The 21,143-nt window shown below is 39.8% G+C and overlaps 2 protein-coding genes across 25 annotated transcripts in view; one reads left to right on the top strand and one right to left on the bottom strand.

Moving 5' to 3' along the window:
- ARHGAP22 (Rho GTPase activating protein 22) overlaps nt 1-12,566 on the top strand; it is a 149,933-nt gene extending 137,367 nt beyond the window's left edge. For 15 of the 18 annotated variants that reach the window (XM_083843373.1, XM_083843384.1, XM_083843383.1 and 12 more), the window contains 2 exons: nt 2,869-3,766; nt 7,873-12,566. In XM_083843373.1, coding sequence (XP_083699499.1) covers nt 2,869-3,766; nt 7,873-8,101 — 1,127 coding nt within the window. In that variant the 3' untranslated portion in view covers nt 8,102-12,566. Of the gene's footprint in view, nt 1-2,868; nt 3,767-4,920; nt 5,555-7,013 lie in introns of those variants that run through there. The other 3 variants (XR_014586563.1, XM_083843375.1, XM_083843374.1) reach the window with 3 other exon arrangements.
- Nucleotides 12,567-17,029: 4,463 nt separating this feature from the next.
- Nucleotides 17,030-21,143, bottom strand: part of MAPK8 (mitogen-activated protein kinase 8) — a 250,390-nt gene continuing 246,276 nt past the window's right edge. For 5 of the 7 annotated variants that reach the window (XM_083843392.1, XM_083843393.1, XM_083843394.1 and 2 more), the window contains 2 exons: nt 18,407-18,484; nt 17,030-17,962 (listed from right to left, as the gene is read on the bottom strand). In XM_083843392.1, the coding sequence (XP_083699518.1) occupies nt 17,817-17,962; nt 18,407-18,484 (224 nt within the window). In that variant the 3' untranslated portion in view covers nt 17,030-17,816. Of the gene's footprint in view, nt 17,968-18,406; nt 18,485-21,143 lie in introns of all 7 variants that reach the window. The other 2 variants (XM_083843396.1, XM_083843395.1) reach the window with 1 other exon arrangement.

Raw genomic sequence — 21,143 nt, 5'->3', positions numbered from 1 at the left:
GCTCTGGGTGTATTTGCTGTAAAGTGTGTTCTTTTGAGGTGACAGCTTTTATCTGTTTAGGGTTCAGATAAGGTAGAAAACCAGACTGTTGTCATCAGGTTTTGCTGCAATTGCTCGGTCATTGCATCTTTCTTGTGCTAGACTGCAGGAATAGTTGGACTCCAGAGTAAGAGGAAGCCAAACGATGGGATGAGATATGCGGTGAGGGGTCACCCAATACTGTTTCCTTAAAATTAAAAAAAAATATTTATTATTCAGGTATGAATGCTCCTTTCTTCTAAAGTGTATGTAAAAATCTGGAGCTTGAAAATTATCTACCTCCATAGGGGTCAGCAAATGCCCAGGGCAGGATGTCTGGCTGGCTGACACCAGGGCTGGGGCACAGCCTCTCCCACGTGCAATGGAGAACAGCTTGTGAGCTTTGGCAGGGCCTCTGCAGCAAGTTCTGTGGGATCCTTGCAAGCCTGTAGAAAGAACTAATGGATTCATCTGGCATTAGGCACAGATGGGGGATGCTGTGCCCACATGCCTGAAATCAGCCCTGGCACTGCCTGCAAGCTGTAGGGGACAGCTCCCGTCGTGTTCAGTGCGGTGGAAATCCTTCACAGTGCCAGTATGACCGTGCCTGTGCAGCAGCAGTGCCTTAGCAAAATGTGAGGGGGACAAAAAGGGAGTGCAGGAGCAGATGCTGGGTTATTCGGGGGTATAAAGGTGGGGACAGCTGGGCCCACCCTCCACTGCGTGATGCAGTGACTGCCCCTTGTGGCCGGTTGGCCAGTGTTGGGCAAGACTCTTAGAGCCTTGGCCAGCGATGTTCCTTTTGTTCCGCTGGTACAGATGGAGGGCTTGGCAGATCACCCAAGGCATTTCATTATACGGTTCAGCTGATGGCAAAGGTGCTTGTTCTGTCTGTAGGTGCACATATGTCACAGGTGCTGTGGCCCCATGGCCTCTCCTGGTCCTCATAAAGACAGTAGGGGTGGCCTGACCTAGAATTAATCCTGTATTAACAGAGACCTGGACTGTAGACAAACTGGGATCCAATGGCTGGATTTTTAGACTTAATCAGTAAAACCAAATGTAACAGCACTGGGAATGTTTTGCTTTAATGTGAGTGGAGGGTAGAAGATTGGTTAAATAGGAATAATGGAGGAATGGAAAGACTCTAATAAAATTTCTTTAGCTTCACAGTAATAGGGATAATAAATACAAAGAAAGACTGCTGCCGGTTCTTAACAAAAAGCGCTTTAATTGCATCTCTCCAAACTTAAACCATGAATTTAAAATAGAAATATCTGAAGTTTGACAGCTACATTGTTAGGCATGACCTTATCTCCAGAGAGGTGTATTCTCCTGCGCATCCACAGACATTAAATGCAAGCAGTAGGTGAGCTTAATGCCTCTTGCTGCCAGGCTGAGACTTCATTATTATGTTCAGGTCCTTATTGTAGGCCCCTGAATGTTAGTCTTATTCTTTAGTTCAGATGATAAGTAAACATAGAATAATGATATATTTGCTCTCTTTAAGGTTTTTCTCTTGTAGAAAATACTTTGTATTAGGTTTGGTAAGAGATATTTTCTGTTAGTCTGTAATGGCCTACAGTACTGAAAAGCAGTGATAACTCATTTCTGTGGATTTATATAGTTGCAAGTACTCTTTCTGCATTTGCTGTACACTTTCTACTTTTTTATTTTTGAATACCATGAGAAACTCCTCTTTTAATCAAGTCAGTCACCTTAGGAATCTGCTAGCTGTTGTCTGCAGTGAGGTAGCTGCACCCATGCCTCTTTCAGGAAACTTTATTCTAGTAGACTAGCACCCTATGGCACCTCATGTTCCAGTTTTCAAGGTTTACTCATTCCTACATTCCTGCAACACGTTTCTGGTTTTGCTGTCCTATCTTAAAGAACCTATGCTTGGTTGCTTTAGGCTGTTACCTAAATTTATCTTCTACCTTAAAATTTAATGTTTCCTTTGGGTCCTTAATATTAGAAACCTAGCAGAACCCCTTTTTCCTTGTTGCTTTCATTTTCTGTATCAGTAGAGATGTCATCAGAGCATTCCATAAACCTGCTGGGCTCTGCTGTTCTTTCCCACCAGACGTCTGAGAAGCTGCCTTTACATGGCACTCTTCAACGGATACTTGAAGTCTAATTTCCTTCCATCTCGTATTTCAACATGTTTCCTCATGAGTATGGTTTCATTTCAAATTGCTGAATGCTTTACTAGGATTGGAAGTGAACACCAGCCTGCAGATAGTGATGGTACAAAACATATCTTTCCCCCCTTGCATGCAGCTACATGTGCCACGCAGGTCTCATTCTCCAGGTTTCCCTATACAGCAGGAATGCAGCAGGAGGCCTAGGCTGAAAGAAATCTCTGGTGCTTTAGTGAACACTAGCTCTGGGCCTGTTTAGACTGTGAATGTAGGAGCAGCGTAGATACCCAAGTCAGTGGAAACGTGCTAGTTTTGGAATCCATACAGAAAGGTGCTCCATCCCAACTACCACATTGGTGTGTTTAGGATCCAGCATGCATCTCTGCACAGAGCTGTGTTGTCCTGTGTGGATCCACGTGCTGAAATCAGTGCTATGTCTGATCCCCATGCCATGGTGTGGTACAGACATGCCCTGTTTTCCAGGTGTCATCCTCCTCTGCTCTCCTCATGGGTGTCCTTAAACAAACCCGTTTTATTAATCACTGCTACCGGTCACTTGCAGTACACCCGTCAGCTACATTCAGGAGCTGGACTCGCACTTGCACGTGCCAGCCTCACAAGGAGCTCACACAGCATCTCACAGACAGGGAGTGAGCGCCTCAGGTCTGCCACGTCTCATGGAATTTTTGCCTTTGTTTCCTCCCCACAGGCACCTCCCTGGTGCAGCACCTGATGACAGTGCTGATAAGTGAACAGGGCCGAATCTTTGCTGTTCCTCAGGCAGATGTGCCAGGGAGCCAGCTGGAAATCAGACCCGTGCGTCCACGCAACACCGTGGAGTGGATCTCTGAGGAGGACGGGGAGGACAGGTCAGAAAGCTGCGTTCCCAGCCCTGCCGATTCGCCCTCTGGCAATGCTGTGGCACCAGAGGCCACCCCTGGACCCGTGGTGAAAAACACCTCTCCAGAATGCAGCGACAAATTGACGCAGCCTGCCACCAGCCCCAGCAAAAGAGTGCAGACGCTGCCCCCCTGGAAATACTCCTTCCGCCAGCCGGGAGCACGGTCTGTGAGTCCAAAGCTGGGCAGCTCATCCTTAGATATCCCCAACCTTTCCTCCAGTGGGAATTGGCTGATGAACGGACTGTACTCGCTCCGAGGCCACCGCCGGACAGCCTCTGGGGAACGAGTTAAAGACTCGTGTTCTTCCCAAAGACTCTCTACTTATGACAACGTCCCTTCATCCAGCCTCTCCCTTAGCACACACAGCATGGCCAGCACCACGTGGTCAACATCATCGTGTGAGATCTCCGTGGTGGACTCGGTCAGCAGCTGCCCAGCCTGTCGGGCCAGTGACTCTTCGGCTTTAAGCTCTCTGCAGACCGAGTGGATGACTCAGGGCTCGCTGTCTCAGAGTGAGGTCAAGACTGCAGATCTGGAGAACAGCATCGACAGGTTTGATGCTTGCAGCAGCAGCAGCGAACAGAGCAACCCAGCTGCAGCTTCCAGAGACTCTGTCAAATGCTCTAGAGCCTTACAGAGCTTGGTGGTGGAGCTAAAGACAGAACTGAGCAAACAGAGGACTGAGTACGAGACCAGTATCAAAAGGTAATGTCGTCTGGGGGGGGACACGGAACTCTTTTATCATCCTTACCCCTGTTTGAATGTGGGTGTGGGCTACCAAGTGTATCGGGTTCTCAGACCTGGAGTTTGGCTTTGGTAGTCTACAAATATGGATCTGGTCTTTCCTCACTGTTCGGTGAGTACAACTTTTCTCTCTGACAAAATAGAGGATCAAAAAACAGGATTTCCAGTACACAGGAGATTCCAGTATTGCTCATTGTTTTCAATGGAAATTGGAACAGCACAGGTAAACCCCAAAGTCTGCTCTGTGTCAGTGTCCTGGGAGAAACAGGGAGGCAAACATCTGTCTTGTGGGGAGGGAATGGGACCTAGGGTGGTCAGGCCTCTACAGGGAAGTCTGTGCATGTGCTGAGACTTGTGTCAAATCAGTCAGAAAGTGAAGGTTTTATGCTACCTTTTCGAAGAGAAACTTTGTTCAGGAAACAGATTTTGACTGTTCTCTGTTGTTTTTGTTGTGATTGCATCTCAGTTATAACTTTTTCAGCAGCCATTTTGAGTTGAGCTTCTAAAATCAAAAGCAACATTTCTAGATGTACTCATAGCAGTCGTTTGCTCACACAGCACGCCACTGACTCAAAGTAGCAGCAAGGTGCTGCTTGTACAGCAGAGCGCTGAACTGCGTGGCTCTTTGCCTCCTCTGATGTTTTTCAGGTTTTCAGGAGAGGTGTGTGTGAGGGTAGGGGCTGTAGGAAGTAGAAAATACTACGAATAAATAGGAAGAGTCATATTTATTAATTTGTCTGAGTTGGTATATTAGTTTTTATGAGTTTAAGTGCTTAATAGAATTACTTTCAGACAAGTACTTAGGGAAGAATGCACATGAAGTAAGTATGGTTGTTTAAAGGAATTAGGTATGTTTTAATGTACAGGCATATGCAAAATTGCATACCAGTACTAGTGTGTTGTATTAGAGAAAGGCTGTAGTCCCCTTTCTTAGAAATTTATTTCTTCTCAGCATTTTTTTGTGTTAAGGTGTTAGAGTTTTACTCCCTAAATTATTAAAACTCTGATACCATATACATGTCTCCTAAACATGGTACCAAAAGTACACGATTGTTTGTAGGGACTGTATAGTACAGCTTGAAGCTAAGCTTGTTGCATCTTTTTTCTTGTTAAAGTAATTTCTCAAAAGGTGTTTTGGAAAGCTCTAGTCTGAACTGTGATCTCTACCAGTGGGCCAGCTGTTAAGGTAGGAATTTTACTTGTTACCTTCCTGCTATATTTTAAAATGTACTATGCTGGTGGCTTGCCAGCCTCTGCACCTTTTCTGCCTCCTGCCTTGTGTTGCCCTGGTGTGTGAGGCTGGAAGGACCAGCAGGCCGCATAGCAGTTCAGTTACCGCGGGCATCAGAGTGGGAGAAAAGCTTTCCCCCCCTTGTCGTGTCCCAGCCTGAAGAGCTGGTGAGATCACCACTGGTTGCTAGTATTGTGTTGGAAAAGGTCTGTGAGCGAGGATGGTATGTGCCTTGTATTTAATTGTGCAGGACTGCCCTAGCAAGGCTTGTTGCAGGGATACAGAGTAACAGAAGTGAGACTGGGCTGCAAACTTGGAAATGTGTAGCTGGGCATCTTATCTGCTGCCTGAGGGGAGAGAAGGCTTCCCAGCTCTTAGCGATAGCATTGTTCCAATGACCGTCAGGGACATCCAGGAAGCCTTGTTTGTCATTCCTGCCACATTTTTGGCTATTTCAGCTCTAACACCTGCCTTTCCCCTTCAGTGGGAAAGGGACAAAGAGCATCATAAAAGAGAAAGGGACAAAGAGCTGGAGGGGAGGGCTATAAATTGGCCAGGTCTCATAAGGCAAAGTAGCTGAGAGGAAAATGCCTAATGAGCTAGTATTTTCATTAACCAGGTGAGATGCAATCCCTGCCTTTTTGTATTAAATGGGATGATTCCAGCTGTTCAGGATTACAGCCCTAAGCATTTTGCTGACAAGTCTAGGAATTTCAAGCCAAGTTTTTTAGCTCTCAAAAATCTTGCAATGTTTTTACTGCAGCTGCAGCAATGTACATGTGTAAAGATATGGCCCTTTTGAGACTGCATATGAGTCTGCTCCTGTGGAAAGAGGGGAGCTAACTGGAGTAAAGAAGTGCAGCAGCTTAACAGGAAAATTTCGGGCTGTCTCACTAGCTTTATTTTATTGAAGATAATTTAGTCCCCCAAAGTAATAATTAATTCCTTTACAATTGTACATGTGCTTGTGTGGTTTGCAGAACTCAGTCTGTGTAGCAGGGCATGTTTTAATGAAGGTGTGTGAGCTTTTTGTTGGCACATACATAAGTGGAGGGAAAGCAACGTTGGTACCTGCCTGGGGCACAGGTAAGGAACACTTGCTGATGGAAAAGCTGCTATTTATCATTATCAACTGCCCATTTTCTCTCTCTTAGTCAGAGGGAGGCAAGTTTTATGGCCTTCCTGTAACCAGTCTGTTCCAGAGCATTTCTCCCTCGAGGTTAGTATAATTAACAGGCATTTTCTGTTGAGTTTCAGTAATTCATGTTTACAGCCTGGGACTCTTAAGAAACTGGAAGTATCTTGGAGCGGACTATTGGACTATTATATTGTATATGTAGAAACTCTGTAAGTAAGTACTGTGAACATGTGTAATTCAGAACATGGACAGCTAGTCTAGGCTGCTGTAGCTAAAACTTCACGGTACAAACATTTACTTGGTAGCTCAGATCTGTAGGATATAACAAAATGTTGTAAGGAAGAGTAGGGGGTGCTGCATCTTAGCTTCAGAATTGTTCTCTTTAGCTGGGTGATAGGAGTCTGCCAAGACAGGCAGATCTTTCCAGATGTTCTGCGCATTTCTGTTCACCCATCACTGCAACTGTTTGTCTGCTGCACTTGGTGATCAGTGTTCAAGTGTGTGACTTTGTAAGTTGTGAAGGTTGTGATGATGATAATACTTGGATAATACATCCTTGGCTGTATGTGAAGGAACAGTTTAAGGGGATGCATTGCATTGCATTATCTGAATAATTGTTTCTTGGTGGTCACAGAATGTAATTCAGGTTCTTCTGAGGTCCAGTTCTTTTTTTGATGTTGTGGGGACTGTAGCTTGTCCTTTTTGAGTGTCATTTAGCCTGTGTAAAAATATCCCATTCACCATTTCAGAGGGAATCCAAGCACTCCATTTTTACAGTTGGGTATTATTATTGTTTACTGAAATTATGTCTCTTTTTTTTTTTTTTTTTTTTTTTACAGTACAGGGCGACACTTTTCCTAGGAAGAACCTAAATTTTAAAATCACAATCTGATTGTTCTAATGATCAGAAATTTCCATCTGGACATATTACTTCTGTATTAACACCACTACTCTGTCTTGCGATTAGGAAACAAAATTGGGAGGACAGCAAGTGATGTCCCTTCTGTGCTTGTTTCAAATCCAAAAACATGAACCTTGTTCTTTGACCTCCTTAGAGAAAAGCTCTGAGTCTTGCATTAGAGCTTTGTGCACAGATGAACTATTTAAGGTCTGTTCTTCAGAGTCTTCCTCATATAAAATGTCATTTTTTGTAGAAAATTGTAAAGTGTGAAAAACTTTTACTCACCCATTCCGTTGTCAGTGACAAACTGTACAGGAAATACCATAAGTGGATGGTGAGGAAGGACTGTGACCTCATTCCTAACTGACTTCAAGGATGTTCCCTTGTACTGGATACCCTTACGGGGAAACACAGTATCAGGATAAAAACAGACATTAGAAGTTTATATTGCAAATTATGTATTTGAACTCAAACTGATTCAAGAGTTGAGTTGCCTCAGCCATTCAGTCTGTCCACAAAAAACTTCAGCGTTTTGTAAGACTTGATGTACTTAAGCTTATTTTCTCAAGATACGAATGAAGTAAGCTCCAGCTTTCAAGGGGTCCCTGCCTATAAACTCAACATTGAGTAACTGAAATGGCAGTTAGTGCCCTTACTTAAAACTTCCTTTTAGAATGAAGATATTTTAGCTCTAAGTTGAACGGCTTATATTTATTATAGCTATCAGCAGTATTTATCAAGACACTTAAAAAGCTCTTTTTTTTTTCTTTTCCCTCTTTCTCCCCGTTGGTTTTAAGAATTGAAGAAACAAGTTCAGACCTGAGGAAGCAAGTGGTTAGGCTAGAAGAAGAACTGGACCAAGAACGAAAGAAATACACGATGCTGGAGATAAAGCTGCGGAATTCTGAACGTGCTCGTGAAGATGCCGAGAAGAGGAATCACCTCCTGCAGAAGGAAATGGAAGAGTTTTTTTCAACATTAGGATGTTTAACTGTTGGGAGTCGAAGTGCTAAAGTCCCCAAATAGAACGAGCTTATGTACAGCATAGAAAATTCTATTTCTGGCAAAACCAGTGAAAAGGCACATTTTGTTATGGTATACTCATGTATCATGAGTAATTCTACAGTGATTGTGCTCTCAGTGACGCTTATTCTGTTGTTTTTACATGTGCTGTAGTACTCGGGCAAGCCGGAGAAAGACTGCAAAACATAATGCTTGGAAGTTTAGCTATCAGCTTACCTGGAAAGAGTGGGCACACTTTTTATCCACAAGTCAAAAGGTACTGTTCTACATAGCTGTACTGTTGCCATCTTTGGATTTGCTTGCAGCATCCTTTTGCTGGTTCAAGGAGAATGGAAAGGTGTGCAAGGTGGGTGAGGTGGCCAGAAGGGCATTTGGGAAGATCGCAGTTCTAGGATGTCACCACATTCAGTGTGGTTTAGGGTATGGATTTAACACGAGGCGGTTTTTTTCCTCCCCACTCTCTTCATAAAGTTTGTTCAGATTTCTCATTCTTGAAAGTGGCATTATTTTATCAAGATGCTTTGAAAACAATGTCTACAGAATAGCAGAAAATACTGGAAATTCTGACAATTCACTGAAGTTATCCCTTAGATACTGAACAGTTCCACTGCTTCATAAAAATATGACTTATTAAAGTGTATGTGATTAACTATCAGATTAGCCACATAAATGCCATGGAACTTTAAATATGCACATTTGGCTCTAGTTATCTTATTCTTATTTTGAGCCAAAAATAGTATTAGCCGCAAGGAAAGAAAAAAAATAAAAAGAGCTGATATATATATGATATATACTGATCAGACATCAAGTTAAGAGAAGAAAGATTCTTATCATCAAAACACATCCAGCTGATGCAGGTTTTTATATATGAAATCTTAATAGCACAAACTATGGTAATTTGGTAGAAAAAACAGTAAATTGATGCAGTTAGTGCTGGAAAAGGAAAAGGGTGGGATCTACCTTTAACCTTCACAGGACAGTTTACTTCTAGATTGTTTGTCATACCTCTCGTGACCCCAATTGATTTTTTTGTTGTTAGTTCATGAGGATATGAAGGGACAGAAGGAGAACTGCAAACAACCCAGTAGCCTAAGTTCACTACTTCTGCTAAAAGAACAGACATTGTTAGAATGAAGTTGTAATTCCCAGTAATTAGCTGTCAGTGCTCACTTCCCTTCAAGGGACTTACTTGAGAAGTTCTGCATAACATTTGTAGTGCCCTAAGCTACGCAGAACCTGCACACAGAAATTGTATCACTAGATTCATCTCAAGCTCTGCTTGCCAGCCCCAGCACTCACCACATTATTTGCTCTCTTTGACAGCTGAGGCAGCTTGGGAGTCTCAAAGGAGAAAGATTTTTAACAGAAAAGTACCACAACATGAACTGGCTAGAACAAAAGTACAGACCGTAGTGAAAGTGCTTGCTTTAACTATTTTTCTTTAAATGACCTGAATCTGACATCTTTTCTTACTAAAGAAGAATATAACTCATCTTCTGGAAATAACCTTGGAATGTTTTTTTTTAAAATACCAGCAGATTTCACACCTTTTACTATTGACTTTCTCCTCATCTCACAGATATCCGTGTTTTAATAGACGTTACCTTTTTCTGTCACTATAGTGCTTCTCCTTTCTACAGAAATGTAAACCATTTAAAGTGAGCAAAAAGAAAACATATTTACCTAATATTTCCTAGTTATAACTAGTCAAACAAAGTGGTCAAATAAAACTAAGCAGTTATTTCAAAACATTTTCCCTTCTCTCCAGAATATCCAGCTGCGCTCCATTGTTTACTACCCCTGCTGTCAAGCAGCGTGGCATGTCCCTGACTGTTCAACAGGAGCAGCCTGCCCCCTGCAGGCACCAGCAGCAGGCTTACCCCTGTGTTTATGATCACAGCATTCCAGGGTGTTATTACTAATCACAACTGATCACCAACTTACAGGGTCACAACTGAATCTACAAGGAAGATACTGGCTTGCTTAAAACAACTGCATTAAGATGCATAATGTGAGTAGTAGCAACCCCTGTTGTAACAATGATTTTCAGCTGGAACGGCACAGTGAGTTGAGGCAGCACCGAGTACAGTTATAGTCCTCCCAAAATAAACCTCAATATTAGAGCATTGCCTGAATTGAGCTGTAAGTAATTCTCTGTAAGTAGAACACCAGGACTGGTAAAAAGTGACAGCTTGTACTATCTGGGACATTCAATCCAAAATAATAGCAAGTAGGCTACTTTAATACCCTTTTATTTTTACCCCCAACACGGGTACCTTTCATTACATCCATCCTCCTGACAGCCCCCATTCGTTAGACTATTTATATTGCATTAGCTCCTGGATGTTCCAAGTGCAGACTACTTTAATTCTGGCAAGTTACAAACTGAGCCATGCTGACTGGGAGCCTAAAACAGGTATGTGAAGTAAGGAGGGGAAGCACTACACAACACTGCATGGCTAGCTCTCAGTGAAATCAAATGAATAATTCTAAATATTCTTTAAGTAGTCAGAATACTAGGCAACATATATACATATATATATATATATATATAGCTGGACTGGGAAACAAACCCACCTATTCCATTCCACTGTAAGAGTATCTATTAACTATGTAGCATTCTACATGATATTAATCTGGCTGACACGATAAAATTCATTCCTGTTTTCAGTTTCACAAATCAAACTGTATCCACTCAAAGCGATTAATGGAACTAACCTTTTTTTTTCAGTCGACTGTTGTGCTCCAGAAACATCTATTCCTCTTCTTCATGAGTAATAAATTTCAGGTCATTTTGAAGATGAGCCTCTGCAGTAAGTGAAGGCTGCAAGACGTTGCAAACTACTAAGTTCATGCTAAGACACACCACGATGGGATATAAACTCTAAAGCACAGTAACAGACACATGATGTTAATTTCCTCTCATGAGCAATTATGCAAGAAATGGGAATACACTTGTGATGTTGGACACAACCTCATGGATCACTGTGTCCTTATTTGAGGACAATATATGCGCTTCACTAACTGTAATGTCTGTTTCTCTACACTTCATGTGTCTACCTCATGGATATAAGACCACTCCTTATTTTACAGACTTCTAGGTTATTCCAGCCGCCACCCCCAATTTAAAATACCAGCCTTAGCAAGAGTTTACAAGATACGTGTTTGTTAGTTCTAATAAGACATGAAGAAAGGCTGCTGGCATCAGGTACCTAAATTTTAGCATAATTTTCCCAGCCAGGAACATCCCTTCCAATATTATGCAGCCAAAAGAAAAATGTAATAAATAAATAAATAATCAATGAAAGGAGTCCAACACAAACGTATACTTGCAAAAAAATCCAAAGTCAAATATTCCAGAACAACAAAAAAAATTCTGTAGGTCGCCATTGCATTTCTAATATGAAAAGAAAAATTAATAATGCTAGCTTATTGACTTACCCACATTTACCAAAGAAGTCTGTACAAGCCAGCAGCACTACAGAATTTCAGCTTTAGTTCTGTGAGCCAGAGCCATTGTCCAAGATGATCAAAAATAGTCACCCACAGACAAATCCCTGACAGAGCTTGGACTCTCAGACCTCGCTCTATATTAATAAATTGGGACCAGCATCACTTAGTGCTAACAGATGCAAATAAAAAACATCTCTGAGCCACACCCCTTTCCTAGAACACCTCCTGAATAGCTGCTCTAGAGAAACGGAATGGGCTGCTTTGTACTGCCCATGGTCATAGTACCTTTCCCTTAAAACAAGGATGCAAAGAAAACCTAACAACATGCAGCCAAACACAACTCAAAAGCATCTTGCCTCTTCATTTAAAGCAATGCACAGAGCCTGCTGGAAATGAAGGTAATGAAACACATTATGCTAGGACTTATCCGCACTGTAGTGGTGCCAGTGAAGGAAGCAGGCCCGTCACCCAAATTAGCTCTCCGATAAGAGCTCTTCATAAAGTCAGATCCCTTAAAGCCTTATCTGGGACTCAGTTTTGAGAAAAAAATTCTCCTACAGGCAAATTCCCTGTATCCTCGTTTCATACACTACAAGGCCCATAGCTTACCTCTTTTTACCACATTGGGTCTCAGCAGTTTTATTTCCAGGAAAGAAGGCAGGCTACAGCTGGTATCAAAGAAGTAAGAATGGATTCTCAGCAGTTGCAAATACACTTGATGCTATCAGTCTGTGGCACAGCCAAAGCCCACGAGAATGGAGAAATGGAAGAAACATCACTTTTGTCCAGAAGTGAGCTCGCACACAAGACAGGACTTAAATACCATTTAAAACAGATGGAATCTCAGGGAAGACTGATGCTAACACAACTCCAGCTGCAGTCTTATTCATGATGTGAAATCCTAGCAATGAAGAAACACTACGTGCATAGTGGTCAAACTTTTTTTTTCCTTTTTTATTTAAAATATCATTATAACCAATTAACATACTAGATAACAATGTATACATTCCAGTGGTGCACATGTAATGACCTATGGCATGAATGATTAAAAAAACCAATGTTCTCAGTAATGCCCCACCAACAGCTTATTTGGAGGGAATAAATGAAAAACAGGAAAAGGTATCAAATGCAGGGAAGAAAAAATTACCGTTTTCCCAATATTTTTAATGGTGTATCTTCCCCTTCATATTTCTTGTGGTGAAACAAAATTGGGAATATACTTCAAAAGGGGCAAGAATAATGATCACAATAATTAGGGTGTTGTTTTTTTTTTCTCAACTTTAGTAATAAAAGTTAAAGAACTCTCAAAAATAGACTAGATATTGGGCCTACAAAAGTAATCCATCTGTATGCAAAGCTTACCAAGAATTATTCCTTTTGTAAAATGTAAAGGATGAGCTGACATTACTAGTAAGCTATTTTTAACCTACAAAACCAGACTACAATAATAAAATCACCAATTTACAACTAACACAATATTCTAGATGTACATTATTGTACACAAGCTATATATTACACATGAACATCTTACGTGAAATATATAAGAAACATACTTACTGATATTGTCTCAACATTGGCCAATAGGTTTATTTTTCTAAAGGAAGTGTATTTTTCTATTTCACATTCAGTGTAGTTCCAATAGCAAGGGTTAGCATTGCTTACTTAGAAACGTAGACAGTTTGTGTGAGGTAGATCAAGAAAACCTAGCTTAAAATTTTAATGGCAAAAGTGGAAACAATGTTATTGGATTCATAACGTGTCTGTAATGCAGAGAAATCTAAGGAAGAGGAGAAGGGAGTGAAAGAGATCAATTAAAATATATATCACTTTTATCCAGTGCCCTTAACTAAGAATAAAGTAAATGAATTGAAAATTTGGGTAGGCAATAATAAAGTCTCATCACATATCTGCATTAAAATTCTTTCTAATCCTACCAAAAAATGCAGACTCTTTGAACTCCAATCCTCAGATTAAATACGGAGGGACAGATGAACCAAAACATTAACAGGCAAATGAAACGTAACAACACAAACAGGCTGCTGTCAACAGCAAATAAAAATATATTTAGAAAGAGTAATTCACTCCCTTTAGTGACTCAAAACAGTAAGAACAATTGTTAGCTGAACCATCTTCTTCCATTTCCCCCATAATCTTAATTGAGGAACGTTTAATGTCATATGCTTTGGATTACTGGATGGGTAGGAACTATACTAGCTTTTTGATCATTTTTTTCCTCTACGCAATGTTGAGATGAATGCCATATATATTAATGCAGGCGCATTATATTTATACAAACACTCTGTCAAGGTGCTGAGTTTCTGCTTTCTAACTGAATAGCCTTTATGTTCAGAGAAGCAAATTTCCATAAAACAAACCCACATCTGTAACATTCTACTTACTTGTACACTGAAGCAGTAGAGGGTGCTATTGCCACAACTGCCTCAAATACAGCTCACTACATCCTCTTAAATTTGTGTGTGTGTGTATGTGTGTACAGAGCAGGAAGACTTACTCTTATCCAGAACAATACTACTATACATATAGTATAGAAAGGTTCTTCTAAACCAAAAACCCAAGCAGTATCGTTATCTCCATAGGGAAAAGTGCCACGTCTATTCAGGTTAGCAGAATGAGTGAAACAGAGGTGACCTGGGCAGTCATAGAATCATAGAATAGCCTGAGTTGGGAAGGACCCACAAGGATCATCGAGCTCAACTCCCAGCTCTCCAAAGGACCACCCCAAAATCTGACCACGTGTCCGAGAGTGTTGCCCAAACACTTTTTGAACTCTGTCAGGCTCGGTGCTGTGACCGCTGCCCTCGGCAGCCTGTTCCAGTGCTGGACCACCCTCTCTGTGAAGAACCTTTTCCTGATATCCAGTGGGCATTGTCTGGCTAGTCTACGGTTGTTCAACTGGTTGGTATTGCTTTGGCAGTCCAACTTCTCCCCACACACTAACACACAAAAATCTCCATTCTGACCCCATCATCTTGTCTCAACAAAAGACTTCACACAGTGGAGATACAGCACACAGTAACAGTATGAAACTTTTCCGCTCTCATTCTCTATTTAAAGCCACGAGCAACCTACTTCTACAAAAGGAAAGGAGCCGTTTTGTCCTTGGTGCCTGCCACAGCTCTGATCACAGAAGGTGGGAATTAATCTTATTATTACTGTCCAACTGTTCACCTCACCTGACAGGAAATCATACACAGCTCACTGTAATTCAATCCCTACCAAACTCCAGTGGATTGGAATGCCCTAGAAGTGGAAAGTTATATGCACTTTAGTGAAGCCTGGTGCCGTGAGAAGATTTTGGAATCACATACTAAAATAAAGCTTAATAATACTTTACGACTAAAATTGTACAGTGTATTAGATAGTATACTATGCCAGCTAACAACAGAACAATAGACAAAAAGAGCTGAGCTCTAGCTACCCATTTGTTTGCTATCTGTGGCAATGTACAATCATCTCTGAAAACATTTTACATTTCTATAAATAAAAAGGGATGTTAAGACTAGTCTACTGTTGTGATAATCTGGTTACTGAGAATCTTATTTTCTTGTCTTTTAAATTTACCATCACTTTAATTTGCCTAAAATGCAATCAACTAAGAAAAAAAACAAAGTAACATTGCTATGAAGATGATGCCACAAGTGAACTACAGGTTCCAGCATCCAAAGCTCTGACCCTAGTGAAATAATCACTTTAAACATAGCTCACTTCAAACTGCATGGGTTGCAGTGCATAGTACCAGCCATTCATCAACCCTATCTTAAAAGAAAAAACAGCTCAATTCTCCTTACAGATTATGAGCAAAATGAAGTTACTATCGATAACATGCTGTAGTAAAAAATTAGACTCAGCCTGTTCATGTTGCAAGAAAAAAAGAACAAAGTAGCTTTCACTCAATATTCATTTTAAAGCAATTCTCTTTAGGATACTGGAAAGTGATAGCAAAATTTTTTTTTTAAGTTTTAATTTCAGTTACCACTGCAATCCAGAGTGGTCCAAAATCAATTGAAATAGCAATTACATTTACCAAATTCTGTTCTTTACAGCATTTACAGGTTTCAGAAGTTCATTTTGTCAACCTTAATTTCATTACGCTGGGTTAACCCTATATAACAATGTAGTACTGTTGTATGACCAAAAATTTTGGCTTAATTCACAGCTTAAACTTTGATAAAAAATTACAAAATAGACTGTTCTGTTGGTCTCTGTTCAAATTGAGCAGATTTTCTATGTTCCAGTGTGAGATGAATCCAAATATGTCCTGCCTATTCTGAGGTAATATACAATTTGGCAGGATCCTGTAAAAATAATTGCCTTAACAAATGTGTTTAGAAAGGCAATATTGAAATATTCGGTACAAATGAGGAAGGCAAAATTACACACATAGCACTTACCAGCAGTCTAGCCAGGCCAGGGAAACAACTGTGCAGTTTATCAATTTAGTCATCTTTGAGACATTACCACTCCTTGTACCCTGTATTTTTTTTAAAAAGACATGTTAGATATTGAAACCATTACTATCACTTACATTTTTCTGAAACTTACTGCAAAGACAAATTTTCCTCTTTTGATTCTAACTTCAAAAAGATACTTACTTAACCCAACAAAGTGGAGGGAACCACACTGAAGAGTATCAGTAATTCCTGGATGAACTTTATAGCCAGTCATATTATTTACTTATGCTCTGTGCCTGGCAAGACTTCTGTATTTCTTATGCTCATTTTTGTGAGCATGACTAATTTGAATTCCTCTTCACATTCTAATTCACTACAAAATATGCATCTACACAAGGCAATCAATTATACAACCTAGCTTCACTAAAAATCTGCATTTTCCAAAGGAATAAATTCTGAGTGATTGTTTAACTCATACATAAACTTAAGTCAGTTATACATAAATCATTCTGTAAATATAAAATGTAAACAGTTAAAATACTTCTGTGAGGAGCAGCACCATTTTACATAACTATTTAGTAACTGTTCTACATATTTCAATATATCTTTTGTTTAAAAAGTGTATTGAAATCTGGAGCTTCAGTGCTGAAAACTACTGAATATTTATGACTTAAAAGGAACCATTATTAAGATTTCTGCTACACTGGTCTCATGGTGAAATGAGAGAGATAAATATTAACTTATACAGCACTACTTCTCCCTCCTTTGGATGGCATATATTGCTCACTTAATGCATTAGCTACAGAAATCCTGAGGTTCTTCTACCACTTACGGTTTTAGCTATCAGTTACTTTTGGTGGAGAAAGAATAGCTGAAGTTTTTGCCCCTATTGCATTCATGTCATTTCCTCTTCTTCCCAAAAAGCACTCGCCTTAGCAGACAAAAATACTAAGAAACTAAACTCCCAAGAATTATATCCTACATGAAAGTATACTTGTTTTCCCTGTTGGCAGTCTAGACATCCTGGATTCACTTTGTTTTGTGTGTACAAAAACAGGCTACAAGCTAGAAGTAAACAGTTTATTTGCATTGCAATGTGTTATTCATGAAGTATCCTCTTGTTTTATGGCGATCACAAGATTTGGCATGCCACAGTTCTGCAGAAAACATCACATCCTTGTGTTAGGCTAGATATTTCTGCAGCCTTGAAGATAGGTTTTGTTTTCTTAAGTTCAGAAAACCATTCAGATGAAATTTCTTTGCAAAGGTTTGTTTCTCTAACAAAATTCAATAACTGTTGCTTTTACTGAAGTATTATAGGCAAGAGGCCAAAATTAAAAGAGGATTTTGTTCTCTGCCAGCACCACAGTAGTATGCCCCAAAAAAACTACAGCTGGCTGCACTAAATTCTCTCTCCACCTCCACATGGACATATGACCAAGCATAAAACTTTGAAGGATATCATGAACAAAACATCTGGAATAAATTCTAATTAAAAAATTGAAAACCTATAAAATCTTAAATAATTCATGATATGGTAATGACCACAACATTAATATGTGCTTTGATAAAACAAATCTTACAAATTCAGTAAAAAAAGATCAGCAGCATAATAGTAAAGCAAATATGCAGATTTTAAAACCACAATAAAAATTATCAGGTTTAATATTTTACAGTTAATTACAGCAAAAAAAGTGGCTGCTTTTAACACAACTTGCAGTTTAAAATTACAGCACTTTATGATGAGTTCTACGATTATTTTTGAAAAAACACTCAAAAATACCACCAAATTTTAAAGGTGCCCTATTAATGACTAAAAGGACCCCCCTCCCACCCCCCAAAAGACCAAGTAGTCATCTACAGCAACCCAGAGGTCCAGCTGAAGCTTCTAGACTGCTGTCTGTATCAGAGGCCAATGTTGGATCTGTTGACATTGAAGACACATCGTTGACAGATGACGATGAAGATGGATGTTGAGAGCCATTGATCACTGCTGCACCTGTGCTATGAGAAACAAAACAGCAAATCAGTTGCAGATACAGTTGCATGGTTCAGCACTTGCATTAGTCTGTCTCTTCCTAAGGGTCATTACTTTTCCCCATTTCAGCAAGTTTGAAGAGATGTATCTAAAGCCATTGTCAAAGCAAATAAAATCCACAATTCTCTAATTTGGGGCTTAATGAACGGTATGTCAGGAACCACAGAACTCACATGACAGGATACCTGTCAAATTCCAATAAATGCTATTGTCTGAAGGTTAAAAATCACAGAGATAGCACTGCATAAACCCAGAGCTAGGATACTAAAAGAGAATTCTAGAGGTTATCGGTCACTGGAGAGACATATTTTTGAGTCAGGTTACTCTCGGATGTCTTGAACAACTTTACACCCTCCTGACCTAGTACTCATCGTAGCTTTGTACTGTGCTTTTATTGTAACCAACCTAAAGGGGCTGGTTGTCCACGTATAACCCCATTCTTGGTTCTTTCCTCCAGGTCCATGACTTCCTTGTATATCAATTCTGAAAATGTAGGGAAAAGAAGGTAGGAAAATGAATTTGTAAATACAAGACTCAATTAACAATACATCTACCATTAAAATTTCTTAGGTTCATTACTGTTTAGAATAAGTTTTGAACAACATGTTGTAGGCTACAGAAAAATAGGCAAGTGGTATAATAAAGTACAATTCTGTTCTGTTGGAGCCACAACAGCCTGGCACTCTCAAGCACACACTGACATTGCCCTAAGACTTTTGTCCAGACAGCCTAGAGACCTGGGGTTAAACTGAGTCTTAGCGACCACTCAGTTTTTATCAATGACTTCTTTGGTACGGAACAACCAGATCAGCAATCTTCAAGGGAACAGGTAGGCCACCAGGAACTGCATGTGCTGCCATCACATTTAAACTCATTGCAGTTACCTGGCAGTATTCCAGCCTACATTGCCAGAAAACTGTAGCTCTGTGGATGTACTTTAGCTGCACACAGTTTTATTCATTCAAGGACAATTACACTTATGGAGAGCCAAATTGTTCCCGAATACGATTAGAATGGCTTCATACAGCTTCTCTCAGCACTGCAGTGCTTCTCACTTCTACTCACCTGCACTATAAAATCTTTACCAATAGACAAGTCGTGCTAAGAGGCACTTCAGAATCTTAGAGCTATGTACAAGGTTGTTAGATAATGTTTTTGAAAAAAGCTGTTCTGGAGAACAAGTTTCTTTACTTTGTCACCAATTCTTTCTCATTTCAAAAAGCCATTTCACACACTACATCTATTACTTTTTCCATGATGCAGACAGTCTGAAACTCTGAAAGAACTTTTAGGATTTAAACTGCCTTTTTCTTCTCAAAGGTCTTTGCCTGAAGACAGTAATTGACTAACATACTCTCAGCAAGTAGGAGTTTCCTTAGGAGACACCAGGCCAAAAGCCCTTAGAAGAGATAGTAGCAAAAACCACAATGAACAAATCCATACAGCATTGCCACCCTCCCAAAACACATTTGCCACTAAATCTCCTCAGTAACAACATCTAAAGGTCCAGGTCACCATGAAATGGAATACAACATTGCATAGAAGTAGACACTAGAAATGAAAGAAGCTACTTTATTTTACAGTTACAGAAGTTCCTCATCCTTAAAAAGGTTACAAGTGCTACTAGAATGCTTGTAACAAGAATCATACAGCCCTATCTATATACTGGCCAGAAGGTTTCTCACCTAACGGCAGCTTATTGCTGAGAAGAGACTTCAGCTATGAATCTACAGAAGTAGTGACAGAATAACAGAACTGAACATACTAAATTCAGTTCATCAGAATTGACTTGTAAGGCTACTGTCACTGGCAAACTAATGTAATGTACAAAGAGTTTGGAAGAAAAAAGCATTTAGGAATTACAGTTTCAAGGGCTGTGGAAATCTCAAAAGTAAACTCCATACTGCCTGAAATACCTACCTTTTATTTTAGCAGTATAACTACTTATCTTCTGTTTCAAAAGGGGAATAAGTTTCCTGGGAAGGAGCACAGGGAGAGAATTTCCACAATTCTATCTCTGCCTTTACAATTAAAACCCATTTTCTAATAATAGGAAGTGACTTGCAAGTGTGGTAGTACCAGATTTTACAGCCTTGTGTCCATCATCAGCCAACAGAATGAAACTGTGAAAAATTACCTATGAAACATTTTTCCTGCTTTGTTTTTGGTTTGGTTTGGTTTTCCCCCTCTGGGGATAAAAAGGCTACACCAATCTGATATTCCTTCCTAGACTTTTTCATTCCAAATTATTAGATCAGTCATTGCACTAAATTGTTGCTTAAACTCAGTATTTGTAGCCTTCACAGTCTCTGGATCCATCCAAGCTCAACATTACCACTAGTCCTATTTAAAACACTTAAACCACAGAGAACTAAATGAGGTACCTGAGACAGAGGAAGCAAACATCCTAAATAAAAGCAACTTGTTTATACTAAGTGAGAACATTTATAGTCTAAGGCACTGAAATGCACATTGAACAGACTCTCAAGAACTAGCACGTAGGCCCACAGTGGGAAAGCCACATACCTGCCCTAATCTCAGTGAAAAATTACCAATTCAAGTGTTTGTTCTGCCTTCCACTTAGGAATAACCAGTACCAATTCAGGACCACAATAAATCCTCCGGTATGCTAAATCATATGATTAAAGACTGCAGTGATCCAGAGGAAGGCATTTTTGTTATCTGCAGAGATTTCTAAATAAATTGTTTTTTTTTTGTTGTTGTTGTTTGTTTTGTTCTGTTTTTCAGTATTTAGCCTAGCTAGTACAGTTAGTGACAATAAAAGAGCAATACATTTTAGAGGTGGCAGTTAAACATTGTACTTTTACAGTAACTCATCCATTTACTTACATAAATAATTCTAACAAAAATAATAAGTGATTTCTGAAAACTACAATGTCATACAATTAGCACTGTCTGACTTGTCAATAGCAGCAAAGGAAAACATATGATATTAATAGTACGGATGTAAAAGATTTCTCCACTAGAAGTGGAGGTTTCATTTATCTTAAAACCAATCTCCACAGGTCTTTAAAGCTCAGCAACTTTCTTAATTTCTAAAGTGCAAGGGGTACAGAAGGTTATAACAAGGTTGTGGATTACAATACATCAAATGCTAATGGATGCAGTGGCAGATGGCATT

The sequence above is a fragment of the Anser anser genome, assembly GCF_964211835.1.
Source record: "Anser anser genome assembly, chromosome: 7".
Lineage (NCBI taxonomy): Eukaryota > Metazoa > Chordata > Aves > Anseriformes > Anatidae > Anser > Anser anser.
The sequence above is the reverse complement of the archived record's forward strand: the minus strand, read 5'-3'. Positions and strand labels throughout refer to the sequence as shown.